The sequence below is a fragment of the Salvia splendens genome, chromosome 7, assembly GCF_004379255.2.
Source record: "Salvia splendens isolate huo1 chromosome 7, SspV2, whole genome shotgun sequence".
In the NCBI taxonomy this organism is placed as follows: Eukaryota; Viridiplantae; Streptophyta; class Magnoliopsida; order Lamiales; family Lamiaceae; genus Salvia; species Salvia splendens.
In genome coordinates, this window is record NC_056038.1 from 4,746,463 (window position 1) to 4,773,464 (window position 27,002).

The 27,002-nt window shown below is 37.9% G+C and overlaps 3 protein-coding genes across 13 annotated transcripts; 1 reads left to right on the forward strand and 2 right to left on the reverse strand.

The window, feature by feature from the left end:
• Positions 1 to 643: 643 nt before the first annotated feature.
• On the reverse strand, positions 644 to 6,340 carry LOC121740749. Its single transcript, XM_042133370.1, has 12 exons — positions 6,083 to 6,340; positions 5,433 to 5,636; positions 5,125 to 5,312; positions 4,969 to 5,051; positions 4,704 to 4,867; positions 4,392 to 4,507; positions 3,973 to 4,236; positions 3,639 to 3,869; positions 1,917 to 3,541; positions 1,711 to 1,822; positions 1,291 to 1,371; positions 644 to 939 (listed from the first exon to the last, which is right to left on the reverse strand). The coding sequence occupies exons 1-12, from the start codon at positions 6,141 to 6,143 to the stop codon at positions 877 to 879; spliced, it is 3,192 nt and encodes a 1,063-aa protein (XP_041989304.1). The 5' UTR covers positions 6,144 to 6,340; the 3' UTR covers positions 644 to 876.
• A 623-nt stretch (positions 6,341 to 6,963) lies between these two features.
• Positions 6,964 to 16,917, reverse strand: LOC121740912 (V-type proton ATPase subunit a1-like). Of its 6 annotated transcripts, XM_042133568.1 has the most exons (18): positions 16,457 to 16,915; positions 15,649 to 15,693; positions 14,673 to 14,795; positions 14,285 to 14,392; positions 13,453 to 13,566; positions 13,181 to 13,354; positions 12,749 to 12,886; positions 12,336 to 12,443; positions 12,152 to 12,259; positions 11,902 to 12,050; positions 10,954 to 11,107; positions 9,885 to 10,045; positions 9,115 to 9,321; positions 8,825 to 9,008; positions 8,645 to 8,728; positions 8,077 to 8,276; positions 7,931 to 7,990; positions 6,964 to 7,567 (listed from the first exon to the last, which is right to left on the reverse strand). In XM_042133568.1, exons 1-18 carry the CDS (start codon positions 16,595 to 16,597, stop codon positions 7,363 to 7,365), a joined length of 2,463 nt encoding a protein of 820 aa, XP_041989502.1. In that variant the 5' UTR covers positions 16,598 to 16,915; the 3' UTR covers positions 6,964 to 7,362. The 6 variants fall into 6 exon arrangements, with proteins under 6 accessions (XP_041989502.1, XP_041989506.1, XP_041989507.1 ...); XM_042133572.1 differs by lacking the exons at positions 15,649 to 15,693; positions 16,457 to 16,915 and having other exon boundaries at positions 13,453 to 13,863; positions 14,673 to 14,704; XM_042133570.1 differs by lacking the exons at positions 6,964 to 7,567; positions 7,931 to 7,990 and having other exon boundaries at positions 8,088 to 8,274; positions 16,457 to 16,917.
• A 1,023-nt stretch (positions 16,918 to 17,940) lies between these two features.
• LOC121811628 (NEDD8-specific protease 1-like) lies at positions 17,941 to 20,973 on the forward strand. 6 transcript variants are annotated; one of them, XM_042212508.1, is made up of 3 exons: positions 17,941 to 18,226; positions 18,412 to 18,557; positions 20,175 to 20,973. In XM_042212508.1, the coding sequence occupies exon 3, from the start codon at positions 20,196 to 20,198 to the stop codon at positions 20,865 to 20,867; it is 672 nt and encodes a 223-aa protein (XP_042068442.1). In that variant the 5' UTR covers positions 17,941 to 18,226; positions 18,412 to 18,557; positions 20,175 to 20,195; the 3' UTR covers positions 20,868 to 20,973. The 6 variants fall into 6 exon arrangements, with proteins under 6 accessions (XP_042068442.1, XP_042068440.1, XP_042068443.1 ...); XM_042212506.1 differs by having other exon boundaries at positions 17,941 to 18,109; XM_042212509.1 differs by lacking the exons at positions 17,941 to 18,226; positions 18,412 to 18,557 and adding an exon at positions 19,728 to 19,846.
• Positions 20,974 to 27,002: the final 6,029 nt, after the last annotated feature.

A 27,002-nucleotide genomic window follows, 5' to 3' on the forward strand; every position in this document is an offset into this window, starting at 1 on the left:
GACATAACACTTTGTTAGTGATTTTAATGAACTTTATACCAGTACAAATATTGTTATATTGATACAATAGAGTTTCTGCATCCTCACTATTCTTCCCCACTAATTATTAGTAATGCATTTCTTTCTTTCTTTTCCTCTGTTTTCTCCTTTTCTTCTTATTACTATTACACAATTGATCGATGTATCTGTAGTACATAAAGGTGTCAGTTCGATTACCATAACTAATTATCATATGATAATCCTTCTAGGATTTAGTTGTAAGATTATTTTAGTTGGAGAGAGGTGACAATAACTAATTATCACATAATTATCCATCTAAGATTAAGTTGTGAGATTCAATCTTATGAACAAAACACAATAGTACACATTTAATCCTAGAATATAATCTTGCAAACCGAACAATCTCAAAAGATGTTTTTTTATGCACGAGATCTTCTTCTCCACATATTAAGTTATCCACAAATGATAGGTGTATATTTATTTGTATATAGTTTAAAAGAGGACCACGTACTATAAGGTTGACTGCAAAGAAAATTCTACCTAGCTAATTTCCTCATTACTTCGCAATGTTAACAATAAAGATACTATCATTCTCTAGAAAATACAATGCTGTGGAAAACTGAACATTTTTCAACATGGGCAGTATAGTCAAGAACTCAACAACTGAAATTTTCTAACCTTTCAATATGGAGTTGAATAAAACATTGATACATAGCAATCAGAAGTGTTAGATAACGTGTAGCATCACACTCATATACGTGATTCACTTCTTCGTGCAGAGAGAAGTTTCAGTAATTAACTAGCCTACAAAGTTTCTACATCAGTAACTACACTTGCAATCAGAAATTTGAATTTCTGACTAACCTTATCATGTGGTTAAGACTCAGTAATTTTCTTCGTGCAGTCAAATGGTCCAATCTGATTGTTTTTCCTTTTGACCTGAAAATTTTCATACTTGATTCAGGAGTGTGAAATTAGAAAATTCTCTGCTTAGGTTCAAAATTAGCAAACATTACGTTTTCAACTCAAGTTTTCCCGAGGGTGCAATACCTATCCAATAAGGACCAGCTAGAACTAAAGATTTTTTTTAGTCATTTTTTGGACCAGCAATGATTTAATCAACAAAACGCAATAGAAGTCTAGACCTCCACAGACAACATTTATCCCTTAGTTATAATCTTGATTTTTCTACCATTTTGAAAATATGTGCATGTTCAGGATGTTGACACACATCATTAGCTATATTAGATTGCATAGCATCCATAGAATAGATAAAAATCAAATGAATACCGGTGACCACAGGCTTGGCTCAGGTAGAGATTTGTCAGGAGGTGAATTTTGAACCGCCCCACTCTTCCTTGTGAGAATATCCTGCAAATAGTTGCATAATTGAATAGTCAAAAACAAGATATCTAATTGCTAGAATCAACAACTCCACAAAAAATTCAAGGAAATGAATTTAAGCAACGGCGGCTAGCATTTTCAAGCCAATTAACCAACAATCTGAGCATCCACAGCCTTTAAGTTACCAATATTCATCTTATTTTTTTCAGCAAACACTACACCCTGTACTGACCATTTGTCTATATTGAAAGACTATGTTCATAATTATGGAATATCCATATGCACTTTTCTTCGATACAAGAGAGAAAAGGGGACTCCACTCATAATCATTCTGGGTGGCATTGCACTGATGAAGCATGAACTTACCTCTCCCGCTGCTTCCATGGCAGCCAACCATTCATCAGAAAATGGTATAGCATTTGGAGGAATAACAAGCAAGAGATTTTTCTTTACTTCAAGACCATCCCCATGCTTAATTCTGTCAAGAAGATAAAACCACAGATTTTGATCCAGGACAATTTGACATGGAAGCTATAAAACTAAGCAATACGGAAAGAAGTGATAACACTTACTCTGTCAGCAATGTAGTTTCAACTGTGTCATGGTCCCACTTAGGACGAAGACAACTGAGAGAACTACTAGCATCTTCAGAAACTTCAACCTTATTGGTGTGGGAGAAAGGCGATTCCTTTGCATCTGCCGTACCGCCTCCAGTTTCATTTTCATCATCACAAGCTTCAAGTTTTAAAGGTGATTCCTTTGCAGGAGTGGAATTTCTTGAAACGCTTTTCAATATTAAATTTTGACCTGTAATAGAATCTTCCACACTCTGAACAGCATTAACTGCAGGGCATACATCAGGAAGATGTTCTGCCTTCATGCAATCATCAGTATAGACAAGATCCTCCGCAACAAACTCATCCCCAGCTAAGGCCAGGCATTCTGATGGTTGAAAGCAGCAGTTATCCAACATATCGCTTTCTGATGACTGCACCAGCAAAGTCCATGGCTCCTTTGTACCACTAAGGTTACCAGTTTCAGATTCACAATTCTTTAGTGACATTGTTGTGGTCAGCTCATTGTTTGCATAACTAACTAGTAAACATGGGACCTTCTCTGTCTTTATACCAGTATCCTCCGGGGACAATTGTGTCGTATTTTGAGGAAGTGGGAAGTCGTTACTTTCTATGCTCTGAGTGTCCTGATGAAGACAGTGTGACAGATTTTCACACTCCACCATTCTGAGAGGTTGTGCTATAGCTTTCTCTTTACCTAGATCTTCCCTTTGTCTGTTATCCAGAGATGAAGACAATGGAATCTCAGTGTCAACCATTTTTGGTCCATCTTTTCTGTCTGAGACTACATGCAGAAGTTCACCAACATTTTCTTCTTGCTTTGAGTTCTGAAGACACTGTTGTTTCTCAGCCAATAACGTGTCTCTTATATCCAATTTCCCAATTTGTTTTGACTCCATCTCAGTTTGATGAAAATGTTGAGCCTCTGGACCTTCACAGGGTTGGCAGGAGTCATTACCAATCTCGTGCTTGAATTTTGCATAATTTTTACAGTCCTCAACAGTCGACGCAAATACAGAATTTAGCATATGGAGCTCTGCTGCGGGGTTGGCTGGGTTTTCATTGACAGTCTCCCCCCATTCCAAAGCTTTCACACTTTCCCTGCAGTAAATTCCTTGCTGGGATACATCCATTTGCTCACCCGCTATGTTCTTTTCACTACAACTGTTCAAGTCAGTTCTTTCATTCTCTCCAAGAGAACTAATTAATGGGTTAGTTTTCTCTAAGTGAGCTTCATGGGAATCTTGTTTGCTGCTTTCTCTGCAATCACTTTGCATTGCCGGAATATTTTGCATTCTGTCATAAAATGTATCTGTGTATTGTGTGGAATTACGATCCATCTGTGCATTATGTAGAATCGCCGGAATATTTTTCTTGTCATATTGTTCATCAATTGCACTTGATATTTGAGATTCCAAAATAGCAGAATTCTGTTGTGATCCTAGTTCTGCATTTCTCCATTCAATTCCACATGATTCACCTTTTACACGGCAATCATCTATAGAATTATTGAGAATTGCTTGTTCCCAACTTCCATTTTGTGAAGGAACTTCAATGCCGATCTTCCGCAATTCAGCGTCCCCATGAGAATCCTTCAGAGGCATTGTTTTCTTGAGAGGACCCTGAATTTGTTCAAAACAATTATAATTGTGTCAAAGAATCTTATCTCATCACCAATGGGCTGAGAATTAAAAATGTAGAAATGACATTCAATCCCACCTCCACGTTTGGTTTCACTAAATCAGAATCACAGACATGAGCTGCTGTAGTAGACTCTGATCGGGAGCATATTCCCTTACTTCTGCTGATTATGCTATCTGAAACCGCATCATGCGACTTGGTTGTTATGCTAAAGTTTCCTTGCAACCTCAAACTCGCAGGATTCCGTGACAAATTAAAATATGACTCAGTATCTCGTGATGGCAAATTCCGGAATACAGAAGGTTTAGGCTGCATTAGCTAAGAGAATTAGCAATACACTAGGAAGCATATATGGACTAATACTTCTCTATTCTATTTTAAAGCTCTACTGGATAACTGAAGTCAAAACTACCTGACTGAAGAATGACAAAGATGGTGATGGCATTCTCAGACCTGATGGCCTCATCGTTTGATTTTGCGAAGGATGCAAAATTTTAGCATTATTATGAGCATTCTGAGAAAAAGTTGCTGAATCATATCGTTGGCTCTCACATGAGTTCTCTGGCCTGATTTGAGTCAAATTGCTTGGAGTCGTCTTTGGAGCGGAACTATAGGCTTTGCCAATTGTCACTAGACTTGTATTGATGGATAAATTCCTATTGAATGTTGACAAGTCCTGCAATATTAACATCATATAAAGTTTGAAGGAAGTAATCCAGCAGAATGACAAGATTAGTGGAAGTTGCTGCCAATGTTTCTAGCTGAATGCAGTGAAATAGTTGAAGCAGTTTTGGTATCGCGGGTTTCTATATACAGCAGTCAGGTTTTTACCAAATTTCCATCTGAATGGTTGGCTGATTGAGGAATATCAGCTCTTGGTGCGTTTTGAGTGTCATTAAAAATTTTAGGGGAGCTCTTTGGTTCCGCATCTCTCGGTATGCTAAAATCTGCATGAGAAAAATAGAAGTGAGATATTGTGCACCATACTTCTACATACAAAGATTTACCAATACTTCAAAGTTTCTAAATGACCAAAGCAAATGATCCAGTATTCAAGGGGATAAACAGAATGAAGACGAACATAGCTGTTCTAGACTTTTCAGAAAAATTATCAAACACAAGTGAGATTCGATATGCAGTTACCTGGTTGAGTTATCCGGTTGTGCTTAACATGGCTCCCTCTGGGTATAGTACTCCTAATTGTAGCACAAGCTGGACTGAGGCTTGGCTTCAAGCCAGGAACTTTGGGCAGCTTTGATTCCTTGCTTGTAGTTTTCCCGACACTTGCATTTGCCGGCCTTTTTAATGTACATAGATATTAAGGATACTGTACTTCAAACTTTTGTCAGGAAATGAGTGGAAAGTAAGAAAAATCCTAGATTTATGATGCACTATAACCAAAGGATATGATGGTGAAGGTAAAGGTCGAGGGCAGTCGATATATTTTGACCGAAGTTTGATGCTTGAATTAGTTGAGAATTTCTGTAAAGCCTGAAAGACCAATAGAATTAGAAAGCCAACTTCCAACCATTAGAAAGAGAAAAATGATCTAGTGATAACTGACCAGAGAAGTTGATGTCGTACGGTTGGAGGAAGAGAAATCGAGCATTGGTGATGACTGATAATTTTCCTTATATTTACGGAAGTCTTCATCTTGGCCGGAACTAACAGGAGTACCTTCACTTATGAAAGGCAATCCAGCTCTACAAGATACACCACTTATGGCAGAGAGTTCTAGGGGATCCAATACACCTAAGGAGAGAACAAAGGGATTAAAAGTATTGCCTCATTCCTGGTGAATGCAAACTTATGTAATTTATATAAGAATAGTTTATGTGGAAAATTAGATAGATGCATAGTAAAACTGCTCACCTTCTTCAGTTGAAAAGGCTCTGTCCCATGCTAGACTTTTCCGCAAATTACATTTCCCTCCCTTTTTCCTCTTTTTCATCTGCTGTGGCTCCAAACAAAGGCTTGAAGTTCCAGATTTGTTTACATTGATATTATCCTTGGAACAGCTCCTCTCTTTAGATATGGAACAAGGGCTTGCTAAACCCTGAGCATTTTCTAAAGCATCTGCAAGATGGAAGAAAAGGTAATGGATAAACAAACAAGCAGAGTAAGAAGCCTATATCAGCTTAATACCGTACGCAGAAACATATAGCAGCTTAAATCCATACATAGAATACAAATTATTAAATTCCACTACCACTTTATGAGTGATTATTTATGCAAAACACCACAATTTTCCATCATTGCAATAAGTTTCGATCTAATCTTTTCGTCCAAAAATTGAAGCAGGAAATGAGAAATCTATCAAGGTCTCGATCATCTCAATCCAAGTTAAAGGAACACACGAATACAGACGAAGCAATTAGCAACTCTCATAAACGAATATGCATAAACTGAAACCCTCCCTGACACTTAGAAGCTACTATTGCATCGGGATCAAAATTGGCAAAATCCGCATTTGGAAGCGAGAAGACAATGCAGGGAAAAGGTACAGAAAACGGAAATCTGACCGACGGAGGGAGCACGCGGCGCGTTGCGGACGGTGAGTCGGTTTTTGGAATCCGAGCGCATGTTTCCCCTATTTCCTGCGGCGCGTTGACGGAGCAAAACTGATATGCTAAGAGATTATTCATAAAATGTAACGTTTGATTCAGGAATTGTTGGAAGGAGAAGAAGTGCGTTTTCCAGATCCCGGTATGCAAAGTTCGAACTCTGCGAACTGATTTTCAAAATGAAGGCAGGCGGTAATCTCACCAGTGAAGCGCGTGCTGTTACTCGCCTAGGATTCGCTAGCGTATTTGTACGGTTGTACCGTTGCTATGTTACAGGATAAATAAACCTTTTTTTAAATGTTTAATTAAATATCTTAAATATAATTTCATAATTATGGAATTTATTAGTAGCAGTATTACTTATTTGTACTTTATCTAACATGTGATAAGCCTAAGATAATACTACTAATTGTTCATGAGCACTAGCCTAGATGGAAATATGCATAATTTAATTAGTTGAATCTATAAAATACTAGGAGTACTAAATAAAGAATTCGAATTCACATTCATATATTTTAATGCAAAATTGAGAAGTAGAAGATAGATAAAATAAAAATTATTAAGCATTGTTAGTGAATAGTTGAATCCATCTCATTAACAAAAACAACTTATTAAATGAAAATAGATTAATTTTAAGAGTATGGACTTAAAAGAGAAAAGTAAAATATTTTTTTGGGAGCATGCATATTTTCATTAATTGAATATATAAACTATGTTACTATAAAGTAGAATTCTTCATTCATTTGGAATTGCCAACGTGAATCGGTGGATAGTTAGAAATACTATTATATGCAAAATGTTTATTGTAGAATTACAAGAAAAGGCAGACAACAAAAACCTTTGAAGAATTCAAAGACTATAAATAATTTATTTAATAAGAGCAAAAAAAGATAAACCAAAATGGTTTGGTTACATAGTCTACAAGTTTTTTAACAATAGTTTCTGTATAAAAAGTTGTACAAATATGGGTGTTGTTAAGAACAAAAAAAGGCTGATATTCTACGTATAGAAGGTCCTTCTTTACACCTTAATCCCCTAATCCCGCGAGAGGCTTTGCATCTAAGAATTTTCGAGTCAAGGCTCACAATTAGAACTCTAATATAAACTATTAGTATCATGTTAAAGAAACAAGCAAACGACTCTCCACACACCATACTATTATCATCATCATCGCATGTCACGACTGCAAAATTTCTTCTTCTTCTTCCTGCTGCCTCGAAAAAATTGGGAAAAAAGGACTACTCATCTTCATCTGTTAGTGAGGCAAAGGAGAATGGCTTGAACTTGTATCCATCCCCACTGTAAAACTTGTTTTGAAATTCCACCCAGTGTAGACGTAAGGCATGGAGGAATGCGCTAAGAGTTTCCATCATAAGTAGTATGAATGCCGTTGCGAATGCAAAAACTGCCAGCCCCACTAGACGTATCATGAAATTGTTGTATCTGCATCATTACATTAGCATCAGAAAAGCTTAGAAGGCAAATATTTGAGATGAAGTTATATCTCTGTTATAAGAAAATATTTAACTCAGTGTTGCTATTTTAAGGGCAAAGCAAACAAAACGAAACTTGAGAAGATTCATCTGTTAACATTAACAGGCGAACCTTACAGTCCTAGCATACAAGATTGCCAGAGGATTTTCTTCAACGTTTAACATGAGAATATATCACGTAAACTTAAGGAAAGTGAAACTGGCATAATTGCGTGGGATTTTGTCAGATAAAAAGTTGTTTCTTAGAAGTTAAAAAACAGCACGAAAAGAGCTATGCAGCTTGTTCAATCTTATACGATATGCAGAAACTTACCCCCAGGCAAGCAGGAGAACCTTCTCGTAGAAAACAGTTGATAATTCTGAGTGGGCCAAACTGTTACAAAACAAGGATTACAATTACAATATGGAACTAAGCCATTGAGGAATAATAAGCACAACAGCATATTAGAATCAGTCTACCTCAGCGCCCACAGACGAAGATATGATGCAGTATTAGAAACTGCACCCAGTACAAACTCAATAGAATGAATCATTTGATGAACAAAGACCTCACTAAAGTTGAACTCCTCTTCACCATGAGGGTGTCTTGCAGAATCAGGCTCCTCGTCACTATACATGTCAGAGGTCCCAAGAATTCCATATGCTCGGCCTTGGAATCTCTTAGTTAAGCATAAGAAATATGCCAATGTTAGTCAAGCGTCAAAGGTTCCAAGATGCTCAGGCTCAGGAACTACAATAGTCTGGTTGAATGTAAGACAGACTAAGGTATAACACACAATTTTGTTGCTCCCTTCAAATTTTTTTTTTGGGGGGGGGGGGGCGCGGAAGTAAAAACTGGAAGATAGAAGATAGGCTGCAGCAGTGGTGCCAGTGAAAGAAAGAGAGTGCAATTTTAAAGAGTAACTGCAAACCAAAAAAAACTGCAGATTTCAGAGGAAATAATTTCCAAACTTTACCAGGACGGGCAAGGTAAAGATATGAAAAGCAGTTTAAGGGAAATAACACAAACAATGAGTGCAGGGGCTACCTCAGTATGAAGTCTCTTTAAAATAAAGGGTTTTGGAAATAGCATCCACGGGACAGCAATAACAGCTACGAGCAACAATATAACCTGTTAAATTTTATCAGTGATCTACATTAGTTAAACTTTATTTTATTGTATTTACATACATAGCAAAATCAAAGAAAGACTGAATATTAGTCATGCCTGAAGCACACCCTGACCCCAAAACAGCTTATTCTCCCCCAAATCTTCAAAGGGGCTCAAGAACATATAGATCATCACATGATACAAATCTGCTTGAGAACCGGTGCACCATTTGATAATAATGAGAAGAGAAAGATATCCAAAAAGGCTGTTAAGGAAGATCATCTGCGGCACAAATTGGTACCTGGTACCAAAGCAAAACATATTTACCATCTATAACCAGTAGATTATTCAATGATTGCCAACATGTAGGGAAGAGGGAGAGGGAGAGGGGGAGAGAGAGATCATACTTGATATCAATAGAGTTCTTGAAGAAGCGTGCATTGAAGTAACTTATTACAATTCCTAAATTCATCTGTGACACACCAAACAAAATAGACATTTTCATCTTGAGAGAGTTTAAGAAAGGCAGCTCAGAACGACTTCCACGCCAACTTGGGTCCACGCCAAATGGATATGTACCTCCAACTTTAATTAAACCGATTGTACCTGCTTCGCTGATAAGGCGTAACGAGGAGCAAGAGTGAGATTTGCAAAATTTTCAAGTACAAAGGCCAACATGACTTATAAAAAAAAGGATTAATTCTTAATGATGGTCAAAGTATATGGCAGCGATCCCAAAGGAGGGGCACGGAATTATTAGAAAGAGGTACAGAGTTTCCTATAAAATTTACATAGTCTGATGGGATCTAGAAAACAAAACTTCAGAAGCCTGTTTCCTGAGATACGCAAACTCCATTTACTAATTTTAAATCTGGATACTAAATTATTGCTTAGACTACATGAAAATAAAAATGACACCTATATGGACAAGGATCATTTAACTGTATTTCAAAATATATTTCACAAAAGTAAATGCTTTTGACACGCGTATAAGCTAAATTCTGAAAAGAGAGTCAGTTGTCTTAATAGACCTGATTTGTTTATCAAAGCCTGCTGCATAAAAAACTTCATAACCTTATAGCTATCAGATTCTAAACCAAGGAAGCGTATTAAATATTCAGCTCTCGATATATCAATCCCAATCTTTTCTCAGAGAAATGAAACTGCTGATTCTTACCTGCATGTAGCATCTCTGCATTTGTAGGCAGAACTACCGAATATGTGAAAAGGAACGGAAAAGAATTCATTGTATATAAATCCACAGTAGATTGAAAACAGAGACATCAGAAGGAGGACATATCGACCGCCAAATAGCATCTCCATAAAGCTGCTGAGTTTCTAGTAGAAAAAAACAATTAGGAAGAAGAAAGCAGAAGAAAAATAGTCATGTGTAAGCCAATGAAGCAGAAGACACATTGCTGAAGATAACTTTGCCTGGCCATCGTAAATAAGTAAAAACTTGTGGTGGGTCGATTGTCCTCCTTATTACTTATACACCTTCTATTCTTAGCAAGGAACTTTGCCTTCCAGCATTGTACGACCTCGCCATAAGCATAAAATGGCTAAATCGACAGTCACCAAATTCATTTTTACATCTACAAGTCTATACCTAGGGTAATCTGTTACATCTATTAGCTTCTCTCTTTCCATGTTTCATCTACAACTTTCCTTTGAGTTAAACACATACTTATAATGTATCAGACGGTCAGACCAATAAATTTTGTAGGCTTGTAACATTTTTTGACACTTCACTTAAAAGAGATTGGATCATATTGCGTCTCTCAGAGGGTTGGCTGAAGAATCTTATATTCTTTCAGGAAACGTTGTCACAGCTGCAGGGACTTTTGCACAATCTACTTCATATTTAAACTATACAGAAACGCTGTTGCAATCTGCAAAAATATAAAATCGAGTTCCCTGCCAACAATAAATGTAACCAAGCCCAACAAAAGAACCTTCTATTTATTTCAAGGTCAGTACTCAGTACTCAGTACATGCACCCTATGCATGTCATATAGATAAAATAGTTAACTGCATTACTTGATAAAGAACAGGAACCAGAACAGTTTGTTTCATGATATATTGATATATACCCATCGCATCTTAACTTCAGGTGCAACAAAGAGAAATAGCTTATTTTTGAAATTTTATGAACTTTTAACTATATTGCATCCACAATTTGTGTGAACATATATGTTTAAACAGAAAATAAATTCTTTAAAAGAGAAAAGGATATCATTGCATACCTGTGAGCCTAATCTTTTCTCGCGAGCTATAAGGACTAAAGCTCCTAACAGTAAGCATATACCATGACCCCAATCCCCAAACATCACAGCAAAAAGAAACGGAAATGTAATGACAGTATAAACCGCAGGATTTGCCTCCTGATATTTCGCAACTCTGCAATGTAAAGTGCTTTTATCAGTGTCTAGCCATTTAGCAGTTAAATAGATAGAGTGAAATATCATTTCACATAAAGTACTGGCTTCCCAAAAAACTACTACATGAAATGAAGGAATCCTACCTAAGAGCAATAAATATAAGGTAAACAGTTAAATGTAGAAAACCCACGGCTATACAGAACCTGCAACATCCTCTCACATGTTTGCATAGCAATTGGAGAAACGCATACTGGGAATATTATATTGTCCAATGTAGTTACTCAGTTTTCACATACTCCCTCCGTCCACAAAAAATACTCATTTGTGGACAACACGGGTTTTAATGAGAAATTGGTAGCATAAGAGAGAGGAGAAAAAGGGTAAAGTATAAGAGAGAGAATAAAAAGTAGGTGAAGTATGAGTGATAAACTTTCCATTTTTAGAAATGAGACTATTTTTTGTGGACATCCCAAAATGACTAAATGAGACTTTTTCGTGGACGGAGGGAGTATTATTTTTACTCGCTCATAAAATTTTCGAGCAACTTCATAAAAAAAAGATCGATATCCACAGTCAAACATCTATCCCCAAATTGGAAAAATCAATTCATCTAATGTTAACCATCAAATCCATTCACCCAAAACCACTTATCTTAATTACCGATATCCTAATTTACAGAAATCTCAAACAAACAGCCTCTTATTATATAAACACATACTTTTAAAAAAATAAACGAGGACATATACTAAATAGAGTACGAAGATACCAGAGAAAATTTTTACATCCAGAGAATTACGACTATGCATGACTTACCCATACGCATCAACAATTTCCTGATATGCATTTGTAAAATGATTGGTTCTGAAGAACGTTGGAGGTGATTCGATTGAGTCCATCACATGAAATATTATACCCACTTGTGAACTACTATCAAAAGTTGCGCGTTGCAGAGCATCTTGAATCTGCAATATAATAGAATATGTCCCTTTCACTAATTTTATAAAAAAAATACTTACTCTAGGTTTTATCTCAAATTGGTAACATAGCACACTGTAAATACTACCATAGTTTTTGCGAATATTGGACACCAACCCTCACCAACCAGGCACTTCTTTGTGACATCAAAGTTCAGCATATTTAATGTATCATAAATAGCCTTTTCCCTTCTTACCTAGAAAGTAAATCAAGAAAATGGTGTTGTGTCAAATGAGTTTCAAAAGAAGAATAACCAAACAAAGAAATCTGACCATATTCATCCACTTTGTAAGCTGAAAGGCAATAGAGTTCAGAGCCGCATCTCGATGTCGGAGACCAGCCTCTAAGGTTGTTTCCAACTCAGACAAGCGCGACAAAACCTGAAAATGAAACAAATTGCACATGAGAAGCAGAAGCCACCTAAGAAAGTGACGTCGGTAGCACAACTTCACGACTATGATTTGATAAATCGACTTTAATAGAGCATTTGCAGTATTCAGTACATTGACTACAGGTATATCTTTGTCTAAATGCTTCATCAATTTTCCACTAAAAATTAATGCAACGCATCAATTGCTATCATTTATTTAAAACAAACACAATTTTCCCCATGCATCTTACTGATCAAACACAGATACTGTATTTCCAAAATGTAACAACAAAAGCAATCTATTTGGCAACATACATCTCTAGTGATTTGCCTCCGCTTGATTGAATCTTCAGGAACTGGATAGCAGTTTGCTCCGAATGCTTCACATATTTTGTGGATTTTTTTCCTTGCTTGCTCACCTGAGAAGAATACCATAAAAACTATGTTCTCAACCTGCAGATGCAGAGGTACACATCATCAGTACTAAAACATGTAGTGACCCCTCAACAAAGGTGATCCCAACTCCTACGTATCACAATATGCTGACAATAAGGAAGTGATGTAGCATTTTTATAATAAATAGAATCAATTGGTTTAGAATTCGTGTGCTTAGTCATGTGAAATAGATAGTAGTATATTTTTTAATTTCTGGAGCGGCATTTTAACTTCTTTCTGATATATTTAATAATTGAATTCAGTATTCAAATTAGAAAAGGTAGACATTATCAGGGGGAAGAGAGCAGTGACCATTTCATTTGATGCAGGATCCACAATTGGGTCATCAGCTGGTGCCTGATTGAAAAGCATATTTCCCCTGGTTGTGCGAAACAACATCCTCTCGAATCGCAATGCTTTAGATTTACAAATGACACCACTTACAAACTTCACACCAGACTGGTCTGACAATCCAGGTTGCATCTCCTGCAATTATAAAACCAACATGAATAGGACACTTGAATAGTTGGCTAATTGTGAATGTATTTAAAAAGCGTCTCATCAGATTACAATTTATAAATTACCTGTTCCAGCAGCGATGCTGAATCGGCATAATCATTGTTTGTATGGACATTCTCATCTAATTCTGTCTCATGATCTGCAGAATGATTCCCATCGGGCATAAGGAAGTCACCTGCCTGGAATCAACGATTAAATGCTTACAGGTAATGATAACAGCAGATTTAAAGATGAGGTGTGAGAAAAACGATACTAGCATAAGTTGTTCTAATAAAAGATTGTGAAACCGTGAAAAGTTCTATGGTCCTCCGAAGAAGAGTATTGGATCCAATAAGCTAATATAGTTACATTGTGTTGTTCTAAAAGCAAGAAGAATGCTCTGGTGATCCTTTATCCTCAATTAGATGTGAATCATTTTGTTTTAGCTGTTCTCTTTTTGTACTTTCCTTGTGAATGGGTGTTATCTTCTCCTAGCACTGGAAAAGAAGGAGCAATTTTCTTTTCATCTGTGATAAAAAAATTACTTGAATAAGTTTTACTTATCCCCAATGTAAATTGATCGTCCTCTTGTCTTCTGATTATTGCTCATCCTTTTCAGCATTTGGAAAGAAAAGGTAGTGATTAACCTCATGGGACCCTCCAAACAGTTGAAATTATTAGGTTGGTTTAAAATTTCACAACAGGAGAGACCACATGGAACACCATCAATTTCTGAACTACTTTTGAAGCAACTCAGTAAGTAATGTTTTTCTTGATAAGGATAAAATTATCAATAGTTCAGTTTAGTCTTAGACCGTATCAATGTGATTTTTTTTTCAAGTTTTTAGCTTTAAAAGAAAGATCTTTTGCTCACAAAAAAGAAAAGGAAAAGGAAGACATCAACTTTGGCCAATATACCTTTTGTAGGACCATCTTGAACTCAAGTAACTCATTATATGCTTTCTGCAGCTTCTCACTGTTATGATTCATTTCAAGTAACTCGTGCTCATGCTCAGCAAGTCCAACCTAAAGTCAAAGAGTTCAAAAATAGTTGGAAGTAATGAGCATGGGAAGAGAAAGGAAAATGGGTTTGTGGAGTATATAAGCTTAGATTATTTTCAAAAATATAAAAGCAGTAAAAAAAGATAACCTATATTTAATGCAATAATTACAATAGTAGTAACAATGATATTAGTAAATAGATGACGGTGATGTTATGAGATAATAATAGGCACCAGAAAAAGAAATAAGAAGAAGAAGAAGAAGAAGAAGAGTCATGGAAACTGAAAGAAAGAAAGAAACAGACCTCCAAGTCTTCCAATTCAATATCGGTTTCGGAAGCTGGATGAGGAGATAGCCCTAGACCAGCTTTGTGTATCTGATCCTTGAAAAATCTTAACTTTCTGGACATCTCAGCACATCTTTTAACCTAGGGCCAGATATCAAAAATGAAATTTTAACAAAAAAAAAAAGGTTGGTAACAGAACATGGGTCATGTTACATGACATCCCAGAAACCAGATTGTAAATGAGAGACAAGCAGCTCAGATAAAGAAAATGATCACCTAGGGACTTTTCTGATTAAATACAAGAAAACACTTCAGATGGACTAGAAGGAAATCCCTAATTTTTTCCATCACTCTTTCTTTTATATAGAAGGCATCTAGAATGTTCCACTAAACAAGAATAATCCAAGGACTGAAGATGAGTGTGATGGGATGTACTTAATATTATTAATCCCCAATCTGATAACTTAAGAGTATATCAACCAGGATATCCTGAAAAATCCCTGCAAACACTTTCGTGAAGACTAGACTACTGATATCTCGTCTGAACAACCATACGTCAGCTCACCTATTCTCCAGAATATAGGCCTTATGAATTGAGAGTACAACCACCTCTAACCCAACCCAAAAGGTGTTCAAGAAATAAAGAATGTGTAACAACTTTTTTAAGCAACAGATTATGGGAAAGAGAAAGCGTGTGTGGTACATATTAAGGATTAATATACATTAACAAATACAATAAACCAAACTGAAAGCAGTCTCCAGAACCCTAATGCAACAATGCTCTTCTAACAACATGCTTCGGGCAATGTTTTTAGTGGCCTATTTGTTTTCTACCAATTGATTTGCAATTTCACATTGTATTCATAGGGAAATTACTTCATTAGAGAGCCTATTTATCTTATATCAAATGTAAGTTGTCAAACATAGAAAGAGGACGAGCAACATAGGTATCTTAAAACAATGAATCAGACCAAGAGGAATTCATGAATGTCACCTGATTAACAAACGTTCTCTGGAAAGGGCTTTTATCATCGTTTAACTGCCAATTAAAAATAATACAGGTGAATGGATTTAAAATAACGATCAAAACATAAAGTAAACAAGATCAACTATAGCAAGACTTCAATCAAGCAAGTTGGAAGAATCCAGAGCAACTGCCCAGTTACATCCCAAGATATGGTGATTCGAGTAAGAAAACCAATATATACTCCTATATATATGCCTTTTCAGATATCAAATGCCTATTAATTGCCGCAAGAATCGAACAGCCCATGAGAAGTTACTTTTACATCATCCTTAGCATAACAATATTGTATTATATCGTGTCCTACTAATTACTAGAAACACCACAGGCAATCCAGCTATGCGCAGATTTTGTTTTTCCAGCACAATGTTAAATAACAAACAAATCCAAACAAGGTAGATGGAATGTACACTGAATTTCTAAATTGTGCGTGTCTAGATCACATTATCAATTAATTAATTGCTGTTTAAAACCTGTCAATCTGACCAACCGTTCCCAGGCAACTAACTTGACAAGCATGTAACCTGAATCAGCGATGCATATATTGGATACGAAGCAAAATTGCTAGAAGCGCAACTTAATGAAAGAAAAAACCAAACCTACTATCCTAACAAGCTAGACATCAGTGGCAACACTAGATCATTCCTCACTCCACCTACATAAACCAGCGGATCCAAAAACTAAAATTCGCCAGCAACAAATAGCCGCTAAGCAACTAATTACAAGTGTAAACAGAAAACCAGAGAGGCAATTGGTAAAACAAAGGATCTGAACTCACATCGCGGAATTGGAGGAGACCGAGTTGGCCGAGATAGGATACGGCTCGGTGAGCCGACTCCACGGGTATAATAAGCTGAGCCAGCATCATCTTCTCGGAGCGCATCAGATCCATGCTCGGCAATCTGTCGATGTACTCCATTCTCCGATCACCTCAAGGCGCCGCTGTGGTTGATAACGTTCGGGTCACAATAGGTCGCTCTCAGCCCTCCTCGTTCAGATCTGAATTCGATCAAATTAGCATAACAAAATGGAGATTCAAGTTGCGTGGGAGAGAGAGAGAGAGTTGGAAGGGCGGGAGATTTGAGTTATGTGCATCGGTTGTGAGTGAATCTGATGGCAGTGGTGGTGGTGGTGGTGGTGGTGGAGGAGGAGGCAACTACCATGTGAGAATTTTTGGTGTCGTTTTCAGTTTTAATGGGGGGTTAGGGGTAGGGGTGAAGTCGTGAAGAGGATAAGTAAATTTGAAGATTAAAATACTGTTTACGCCACGGTGCTCGTACACTTTTTTAAAGTCGCCGAAACGTGTAAAGTCCAAGTGGTTAACTTGTTCAATTAAGTTGGACGTTTCAACAAAACCAGGAAAGAAAGTGTTTATAAAAATTAACGACACGTTTATTTGTACAGAAGATAGTAATGCTGTATAATTGTCGAAATATGATTTCCCATAAATTATTTATCTATCTTATAAAGGGAAATAAGACTACTTATCTCATTGAAAAAACAAGAAAATTTATTACAATTTTTTAATTATTTAAAATAATTGCTGCGCTAATTAAGTACTTCATGAACAGTGATAAAAGCATTGTTACTATTTGTATTATTTTGGCGTAATTCTTAATTTCAGTAATTGTATTACAATTTTTTTATTAAACTAGTAATAATCGATAACATACTAATTAGCAATAATAAATACGATCACGATTATAGTAATTTATTACTATTATATTTAACTATATGCATAAATTATATCAAAATTTCTTAGTTGATCATAAATTTATAAAATAATACTAGTAATAAACATTTTTTTTATATTTATGCTTTATGATTTAATAGTTATATTTAAATTATCTCAATAAATTAGTAAGTACGGAGTATTAATTAATAGCATAATAATACTAATGTCAAAATACTGCAAAATGGTGAAAAGCTAGTGTCAAGTGAAAAAAAATACTCAAATGAAATAAAATGTTTGTGTAAAGACACTTGATGATATTTATTTTCATAAGATAACGCATATATGCAAACTATTTATTTTGCAGTTTCTCTACACTAATAAACATGATTGCAAAAAATATTATAAGGATTTATATTTGATATTATTAATAATAAAATTTTAATAATTGCAAAAGAAATCGTAAAAATAATAAAATAAACAGCATCAAAACAAAACTCCGATAAAAATTGTACTAAAAAACGAAAAGTCAAAGTGCAAATACAAGAATAAAAAATTGCCGTCGGTGAAGACAGGAGGAGATACATACCTCTTTCTCTCACCGTTTCCTTTCTTCTGCTCATTTAACCAATTTATTATCAAGCTTGGAAGCAGGTGATAGTCTGGTTCGTGGAGCAAGAGGCTGAACCGGAGAGAGAGCAGCTGGAATGGTTGGAAGCTCGAGTAACATAAAGACGTGTAAAGAAGGGAGCTGAAAATGTATGAAAAGCGTGTCAACGTTTTTTAAGCAATCAAAAGCTAGTCATTAATGTCTCCTCTCTTCTCCTAGCTCAAACGGCAGCCCTAACAGTTGTACCTTGATACGCTTATTATTTCGTATATATTTCATATCTTCCATTATTATTTAGTTGCATTATTTAGTTAGATATTTAGAGAGTGTATATCTTTTTCATATCTTTTGTCTTTTAATATCCACTATTATAAATAGTGGACATTGTTATTTATTTCAATAAATATCAATTATTCTTCTATTTTATTATCACACTCTTTCTCTTTTTCAGCGTGCACAACGCACAAACCTTAATTTTCGACGCCAGATTGATCGACGGGCAAAAGCTCCCACGACGTTCGACGCGGAATCTATAGTTGAGGAAGTTCTTCCTTAACATACCTGTCCAGTGATCTTTACCCTAGATAATTTGCTGAGGTGAGATCTGTTGTTGGTTATGGAGTAGTAATATTTATGTGTCTCAACTACTGTGTCTGTGTGTGGTCCTGTTAATTACAATTGCTAGTATGATATTGACTATCATGAACTGGAATGTGAAACTAATGTTGTATTTAGTGGAATTTACATTACAGTAATCATTCACTCATTTGATAAACTGATTTGAAGAATTCCATGAATCTGGTGAACTATACTAAGCATCATAAGTATCTTATGGAGTACTTGCTTATACAGTTCACAGTTGTGCTCACGCATTTGTTTGCTATTGACTTATTCTGTATTAATGGATGGTTTGTTAGTGTTCATTTCACTGGGTGTTTTAAACCAATTTAAGCCTGTTGATGAGAGCAATTGCAGTTGACTATTCATATTATCCTGCAGCTTAACTACGATATTATTAATATTGGAGTCAACTTTAGCTTTAGTCTGGCAGTAGCAGTATTTTGATCAAATAAATGCTAGAAAAATCATCTAGGATCATAATATGAGCGGTACTTTCGTAGTAATATACTCTAATACTTACATGGGCATACACATTCTAAATTATAGTAATAAGAATTCGTGGGGCTGGGCATCAGAGTTGACACAAACCTGAGCCCTACACTGTTATTCCCTTGATCTTTCCAGGTCTTTTTAAAACATATTTTTTCATGTTTAATGTTATAAAAACTTTTTTATGTTAAATTTTCGCTGGTTGTAAATTTATCATGGGAAAAGGAGGGAAAAGAAAATCCCCACACTGTAAAATTCCTCATCTATTTTCCATCCTTATCTATATAGAAAAGTTTACCTTTCTTGTTCATGCTTTTCATTTCAATAATGATAAAAGAAATGCAGAAGTTATCGATGTGATAATACTCCCTCATTGGAATGAAAAAAACTAAAAAAGAGAACAAGAAAGGGTGGATTTTGTTTATTGATAAGGGGGGAAAAGAAAGGAGGAACTAAAGGGTGTGAATCTTCTTTTCCTTCCTTAACCGTGATAAATTTACAACCAAACCAAAGAGAATCCACCCTTAGTTGTATTTTGCCTAGTTGACTGTGGTGATCGTGTGGGTTTCAGTGGTATCATAAAGTAATAACTTTATAGTTGTCTTTATGTTAATGCATGCTATGCTGTAGTCCATTAGTAATCAGGTGGAATAAACCTGACAGTCAGAATTAACATTAGAACGACATTCTCTCCTTGGAATTTATGTTAATGCATGCTATGCTGTAGTCCATTAGACTTTATGTATCTGTTGCTCTAAGAGAATTAACATGGTCAGGTGTTGAGTCTATTTTCTTGCTTGTCAGAACATAGATATTCTCCAGTAAAGGGATAGCTTGTGGTTCATGAGGAGATTATGAAATTTAATTGAAATGATACTAATGTCTGCTGCATTTGTATAAGCACCTTGTAGTTGAAGTACTCATTCATGTCCATAAATTGAAACAAAATGCAAATTGGCAACTTGTATAAAAGTCAAAATTGCTATATTTGATGATCTGCCCAATTTCTGTAATGCAAGAACAGTAAATGTTCTCTTTTGTCTTTGCAAAATTCTTTTCAGGTGTTGTTATTCTTGTATGTAAGACTTACAATTTTACTTTCAGGTGTTAAACAATCTCCTGAACATGGAGCAAGGAAAGGCCAACGACAAAATACTCAGCTACAATGACGTTGTTCTGAGGCGGTCAGATCTTGATATTCTAAGTGGCCCCTATTTTCTCAATGATCGCATAATCGAATTCTACTTTAGCTACCTCACATCCTGCTATACGTCCGAGGACATCCTCCTGGTGCCACCTTCAATTGCTTTCTGGATAAAAGAGTGCCCGGACAGTGCAAGCCTCAAAGATTTCGTAGAGCCCCTTCATCTGTCTACAAGAAAGTTGATAATATTCCCAATCAACGACAACGAAGATGTGACTAGGGCAGAAGGTGGGAGTCATTGGAGCTTACTCGCATTTGAGAGACAAACTAATGCCTTTGTGCATCATGACAGCGGCCAAGCAGGCTTCAATAATGCAGATGCTAAGAGGGTGTACAAAGCTGTAGTTTCGTATACAGCATCTGGAGCCACTTATGTGGACTGCCCGAGTTCCCCAAAGCAAGTGAACGGATATGATTGTGGCCTGTATGTCACAGCCATTTCCAGATCAATCTGTGCCTGGTACGTCAGTGAGGCACCAAAGGATATGCAGGACTTGTGGTTTTCGACAATCAAAGAGCAAGTGACTCCGTTGCTCGTGTCTAACATGCGACGTGAAATCCTTGATCTTGTGCGGAGCCTTATGGGTAAGTGATGAAAGCTGTGCTGGGAATGGATGCCAGTGTTATGCAACACTTAGGTTTTATGTTGTAAAACTAAGAATCACCCTTTAAATTATGAAGATTTACAGTATGTATTCATCATGTTGTTGCATAAATTCATGATCATGGATTTGAATTCCGTAGATAACCAAATTTCAAATTTTAAGTTTATATATTTATCCAACGAATTTTATGCATATTTAAACAGGATTTTCACAGTATGTGGTGCGAATTCACACATCAAATTACGCCCCTAGCATGCATTTGTTTCGGCCTTTTTAAAATATAACTTGTTACTCGCTGTTCATAAAAATAAATTTAAAAATAGAGAATTTGAAAATGATATGAATTGTGACAGCAATTTGTAAAATATGAAAATATATGAAGAAAAAGTTACTGAACTATTGTTAGTGAATAATGTTTCACAACTTATAACAAGTAAAAAATTATTAAAAATAAAAATAGACTAATTTTAAGAAACGAATGAAAATGATACTCCTCGTGTTTCATTAGTGTTGGCACATTTATTTTTCGCATTCATTATGAAAAAATGATACTAATAAATAGTTAAAGAGGAGAGAGAGTAAAGTAAGAGAAAGACCAATATAGTAGTGAAGACTCTTCTCTGTATTAGTATTATTTGTGTTACTTTACTCTTTCTTTACTTTAAAGGGGTGTTCGGTTGTCAAGATTAAATCTCATGATTAAATATGTATCATGTTTGGTTCATAAGATTGAACCCTTCAACTTAATCCTAGATGGATAGTCTCATGATAATTAGTCATAGTCTCCCCCTTCAACTAAAATAATCCCACAACTTAATCCTAGATGGATAGTCTCATGATATTAGTCATGACAACCGAACGCCACCTAAATGTTTATAATATATTTTTTTAAAACGAGCGTGGAAAAGAAATGTGGCAACAGTAATGGACGGAGGAGTATAAGTGGACTATTTTTCGGGAATTGATGGAATATGGTTTATTGTCCAATTAAATCAACCTAGCCAAGTTGGGCCGTTTAGTGTGACGTCTGCAAATGGGCCGCATGTTCTTCGATGACGTATGCACTACTCGACTCCGCCCACAATTCCAGTCTATCCATATCCATACATATGGAGTAAGGACATATTTTCATTGTGTCTGTGTATGAAGTTAAAATTTGTAAATGAAAATCATTACTATTGAGTCTATGACACCAACTGTTTGATCTTGTTCTATTCATTTTAACTTCATTCACGCGGCACAATCTCCGGAATGCAGTATATTTTGTTAGTGTGATGTTGATTGTTGGTTGCATTCACATTTGATTCAAGGCCTATTAAGTTACATTTTCTTCGTTAAAGTAAATCATCTAGATAAAGCAAGGGGTTGGCTTGCCTCGAGCTCGCCGGGCTAGAGGTTAAATATAGTTCGTTCGAGCTGGGTAAAAAAAAACTCACCCAGCTCGAAACGAATCAGGCTAGTCGAACCCATTTCTACTTATTTAATATAGTTGTATACATTTAATTTAAAAATAAGATTATAAATTATATTCAAGAGTTTCAAGTTCAAGACATTTAATCTAGACGGAAAACATAATCTCTATAATATAATAAATGATTTTAATATATTTAAATTAATTATATCCTAAATATCACATAAATCTATCAGACGTATCGGGCCTCAAATTCGAACAATTATCTGGTGAATTTCTTCAACTTGAATTTTGTTTTCAAACCTCTATTTTTCTAGTTCAATCCAATCTTAATATTTGGACAACCCAATTTTACTTTGGTAAACTCAAAATGTTTGTTAGTGTGAATTAAGTATTTACTTGAATTACTTCCTCTGGATTTACTATAACTCGTTCGCATCGTTTGTTAGGCCATCCGCAATGGGCGGACGATGGCACGCCCGATGGCGCGCATCGTCCGCGCCATCGATCGTCCGCGCCCATTGCGGATACGGACGATAGGTCGCGGACGATCGTCGCGGCCGATACTAAGGGCGCGGAGGATGGCGCGCCCGATGCCTATCGTCCGCGCCATCGTCCGCCCCATTGTGGCGTACACGGACGATGGCTGCGGACGATAGGCATCGGGCGCGCCATCGTCCTCCCCATTGTGGCGTACACGGACGATAGGTCGCGGACGATGGCACGCGGTTTGGTTGTTTTATAAATAGAGTTCATTCGTTTTACATTTCATTTCACAATTTCACTTTCGAAACTTACATTTACATAATTACTACGAAATGGCTTCAAGTCCAAATAGTCCTATGTTTAGTGGAGATGCGCGTTGGCCGGGTACAGAACCCGGCCAATATCGTTCGTTCGACACCAACGCCCAATACGATCCCGATTTCAGTACGGACTCGTATGGGTTGTCGGACATGGAGCCGTCTCCAACCCGACCAGTCGCCCCCTCCCGACGTGACGCCGCAGCGGCCGATCCCGACCCCGCCGCGACCGCTTCCGCCCCAGCCAAAAAGAAGCGGAACCGGCAGCGGGCGCAGAAGTTGCCGCCTCCCGGTGATTGCGATGAGTACGCCCCCGGTCGTACAAACTACACCGACGAGGAAACTCTCATTTTGGCCCGGTGTTGGGTAGATATATCGGAAGATCCGATATTCGCGAACAACCAGAGGCAGTTCGCGTACTGGGAGCGCATCGCCGACCTCTACAATGCGGCCAAGCCGCCGAACGCGTACAAGCGCAAGCGTGAGCAACTCCGCAAGCACTGGGATCAAGTGAAGAAGCAAGTGAACTTGTACGCGGCGGAGTTCGAGAAGTGCGCGCGGGCACAGGGGAGCGGCGAGAGCTGGGAAGACGTGCGTGCTAAAGCGATATTGTCGTACCGGTCGATGTTCGGCGAGTTCAAGCACGAGGCCATCTGGACGCTTTTGAGGGACAAGCAGAAATTCCAAGGTGGAATTCTGCACACTAGTGCGCCAAAGAGGATGAAGACCACCGAAGTTGGTGGTTACACGAGCAGCGGCAGCGGCAATCAACCGGTTGACCTCAACCGGTTGTACGTGGACGACAGCGGTTCCGGCACACCGATGTCCTCCCGACGTCCTCCCGGCGTCAAGGCTGCGAAGGCCAAAGGGAAGGCGGCCGCGACCTCATCCTCGACCGCTGCAACCCCACCTCCGCTCCCGGAAATGCTCCCGCCCCAGGCAGCCGAAGTGTATTCGTCGTTGGCGACAGCGTCGATGGCGAGGACGTTGTTGGAGACGCACAAGGCCCTCAAGAAGTGTACCGACCCCGACGAAGCCGAATACCTCCGGGCATTGATAGATGAACTGCGTCGGAAGTTGGGAATTGCACCGACTTAGTTTTTTTTTTTGTAAGTTGAACGGTGTAACTTCTTTTTTTATTAATGTGTCCCCGTTTGTTATTTCGACCTTTTTATTTACTCGTTATTAATTGTTAGTTGAAAACATTTAAATCAATTAAACAAATAAATAAAATGATGATGTGGCGCGCCATAGGGCGCGCCTTAGGGCGCGCCTTAGGGCGCCCCACTGCAGGTGGGGAGGTAGAAGGATAAAACTGCTGACGTGGCGCGCCATAGGGCGCGCCTTAGGGCGCGCCTTAGGGCGCCCCATTGCTAATGCCCTTAGGGAATATGCAGAAATAAAACAACTTCGCTAGTGGAAGCAGATAAAAGGGGCCCACCCACTACGGGATTGATATGGACAGCGTAGTTTCCTCGTTAAACTCAAATATTCGTATGCTTCGGATGCCATGTCTGCTGGCATCATCTTGTGGGCCCAGGGCTCTCGCCACTCGCATTTAGGGATGTCAATGTAGCCCGTAACCTGTGGGCTGGCTCGAGTAGTCCGCCAAATTTATAGGGTTAGGGTTAGAAATTTTTAGCCCGATAAAATCAAAACTCAATTAGTCCGCACCCGATTAACCCGCAACTCATTAGGGCCAGACCCGAAAACCCGTTAAAATTTCTATTATTCTATTGTTTTACTCCTATCTCGACATTTCATTAATCAATTTTAAATAAAAAATTAACTTTCAATTTTATATTAAATATACAAATTATATATTAAATTTTTATTAATATAATAATTGATATATAAATTAAAAACTTCAAATTCACAAAAAAATATTTAAATTTCTAAAACATGCATTAAAATTCTACGAAATATCTCAAATATTAGTATTTAATCATCTTTATGATTGAGTTTAAGCATATATATCTCAAATATATCATAATTAAATGTTTTACATTGTATGAATATTAGTAATTTTAATAACTATTTATTAGATTGATCGCATGTTAATATTATCAGTAGCAACCCGATTAACCCGATGGGCTAGCCCGAAACCGAGCTTTTAGGGTTAGGGCTGAGCTTTTTTAACCCGAAAGAAATCACAACCCGATTAGCCCGCACCCGATTGACCCGAAACCTGAATAGGGTTGGCCCGAAACCCGACGGGCCGGCACGATTGACATCCCTACTCGCATTAGCCGAATGTATTTATATTTTATTTTTAATTTATTTCAATTAAATAAATTTACTCATTTCTATATTTTGAATAAAGTTTATTGTCATTCTCATTAAAATAGTACTCTTAACTTATTTTTATCTTAATATGCTCAGCGAATCTATCTAACATTTTGTCATTTAAAAATGAAAAAACATAAAATGACTATTTTGTGGTATAACACAGAATAAATAAGGGAAATTTCTACTCATTTTCTAATAAACTTGATTGTTCTGTTAAATTTAGAATGTATTGTCAATGAATTCACTCTCCATGTGTCTCACGCTTATACTAAGAGCATCTCCAGTGGGCGGACATCCCACTAGGACATCCACTAGGACATCCCAAAAATACCTCCTGCCACGTCATTAGGACTTCTCATCCCACTGCCACATCACTAGGACATCCCCTGCACAATCCGCCCTTCCCATCGCCATTCCCACTAGGACATCCCGCAATAAAAAAAAATCACAATAATTTAATTACGTAAAAACAGAAATATAATTTTGACACGGAATACGGGAAAGTAAAATACGGGTAAAAATACATATTCATAAAACATAAAAAAAACATAGTTAGAAAAAAAGCAAAATACATAGTCATTCAAAAAAAGAAAAATACATAATCCAACATCCCCGGCTCACTCCGCGCTGTCCTCGTCGCCCGTGCCGTCACCGTCGCCCGTGCCGCCCCCCGTCGCCCCCTCCGCTAATCTCGGCGCCATCATCTCCAATGGGGGGCATCCCCAAATCGCGCCGACATCCATCGATGACATCCTTCAGCATCCTCTTGTACAACAGATCGGTCGTGCTATTCCACCTATGCATGGTCCGGACCAAGCTTGTCGTTAACTGCGCGCGGGCGAGGCGGTCGATATCTTCTTGGGGATCAGGGGCCTCCGATTCGACCTCGAACGACCCGCTACCGCTGTTGGTTCCCCTAGCCCTCCGCTGCGCAGCCTTTTGCCCAACCGGGCGACGACGACGGCGAGAGTCTGATTGCGGTAGCGGGGACACTTCGTCGGCTTCCGGGAGCTCGTGCGAACCAGCACTGCTGCTGTATTCACCGGAAGCGTTGATCTTCGTCCGTTTCGCCCAGCCCGATTCGACTCCCCCACAAAACTTTGGGGAATCCTTCACCACGAGAAAGACCTCCCACTGGTCGAATTGTTTTAGTTTCAAGGCTCTGTCAGGGTATTGAGCGAAGGCACGGTTCCGGACATCCTCCTCGGACATACCGCTGCTTGCCTGGCGGAGGTTGTTTTGGTAGAGGCCAGCAAATCGACTAAGCTTAGGCCTCAACCGCTCCCACTGTTTCCGGCACTGTTCGGGAACGCGACGCTTCGCCTCAGCCGGTTTGTGTGTGTGGTAGGCTTCAGCGATCCGATGCCACAGTCTGTCAATATGCTGGTTGACACCGACATAGGGATCCTCGACTATTGCAACCTAAGCCTTCGCAAGCGCGACGTTTTCCCACTGGCTCCAGATCGTCCTCTTCCCCGTCTCCTCTTCATCCTCCTCCTCTGCCACCGTTCGTGAGGAAGACCATGGGGCTTTCCCCTTGCCCTTGCCACGTCCCTTCCCCCTGCCCCCGCCCACATCATCGGACGTCTGCCTGACTGGAGATATCCCCAACTCCTCAAA

Bases quoted from the DNA above. Each gene is read 5' to 3' on its own strand.
- LOC121740749 (XM_042133370.1), bottom strand. From the start codon at position 6,143: ATGCGCTCGGATTCCAAAAACCGACTCACCGTCCGCAACGCGCCGCGT. The intron at 4,868-4,968 runs ATATCCTTTGGT...ATATCTATGTAC, and splicing joins CGACCTTTACCTTCACCATC to ATTAAAAAGGCCGGCAAATG. The intron at 1,823-1,916 runs GTAAGTGTTATC...TCTTCTTGACAG, and splicing joins GAAACTACATTGCTGACAGA to AATTAAGCATGGGGATGGTC.
- LOC121740912 (XM_042133568.1), bottom strand. From the start codon at position 16,597: ATGGAGTACATCGACAGATTGCCGAGCATGGATCTGATGCGCTCCGAG. The intron at 10,046-10,953 runs GTATGCAATGAT...TTTTTCTACTAG, and splicing joins AGAAAAGATTAGGCTCACAG to AAACTCAGCAGCTTTATGGA. The intron at 7,991-8,076 runs GTAGACTGATTC...GTTTTGTAACAG, and splicing joins CTTCGTCTGTGGGCGCTGAG to TTTGGCCCACTCAGAATTAT.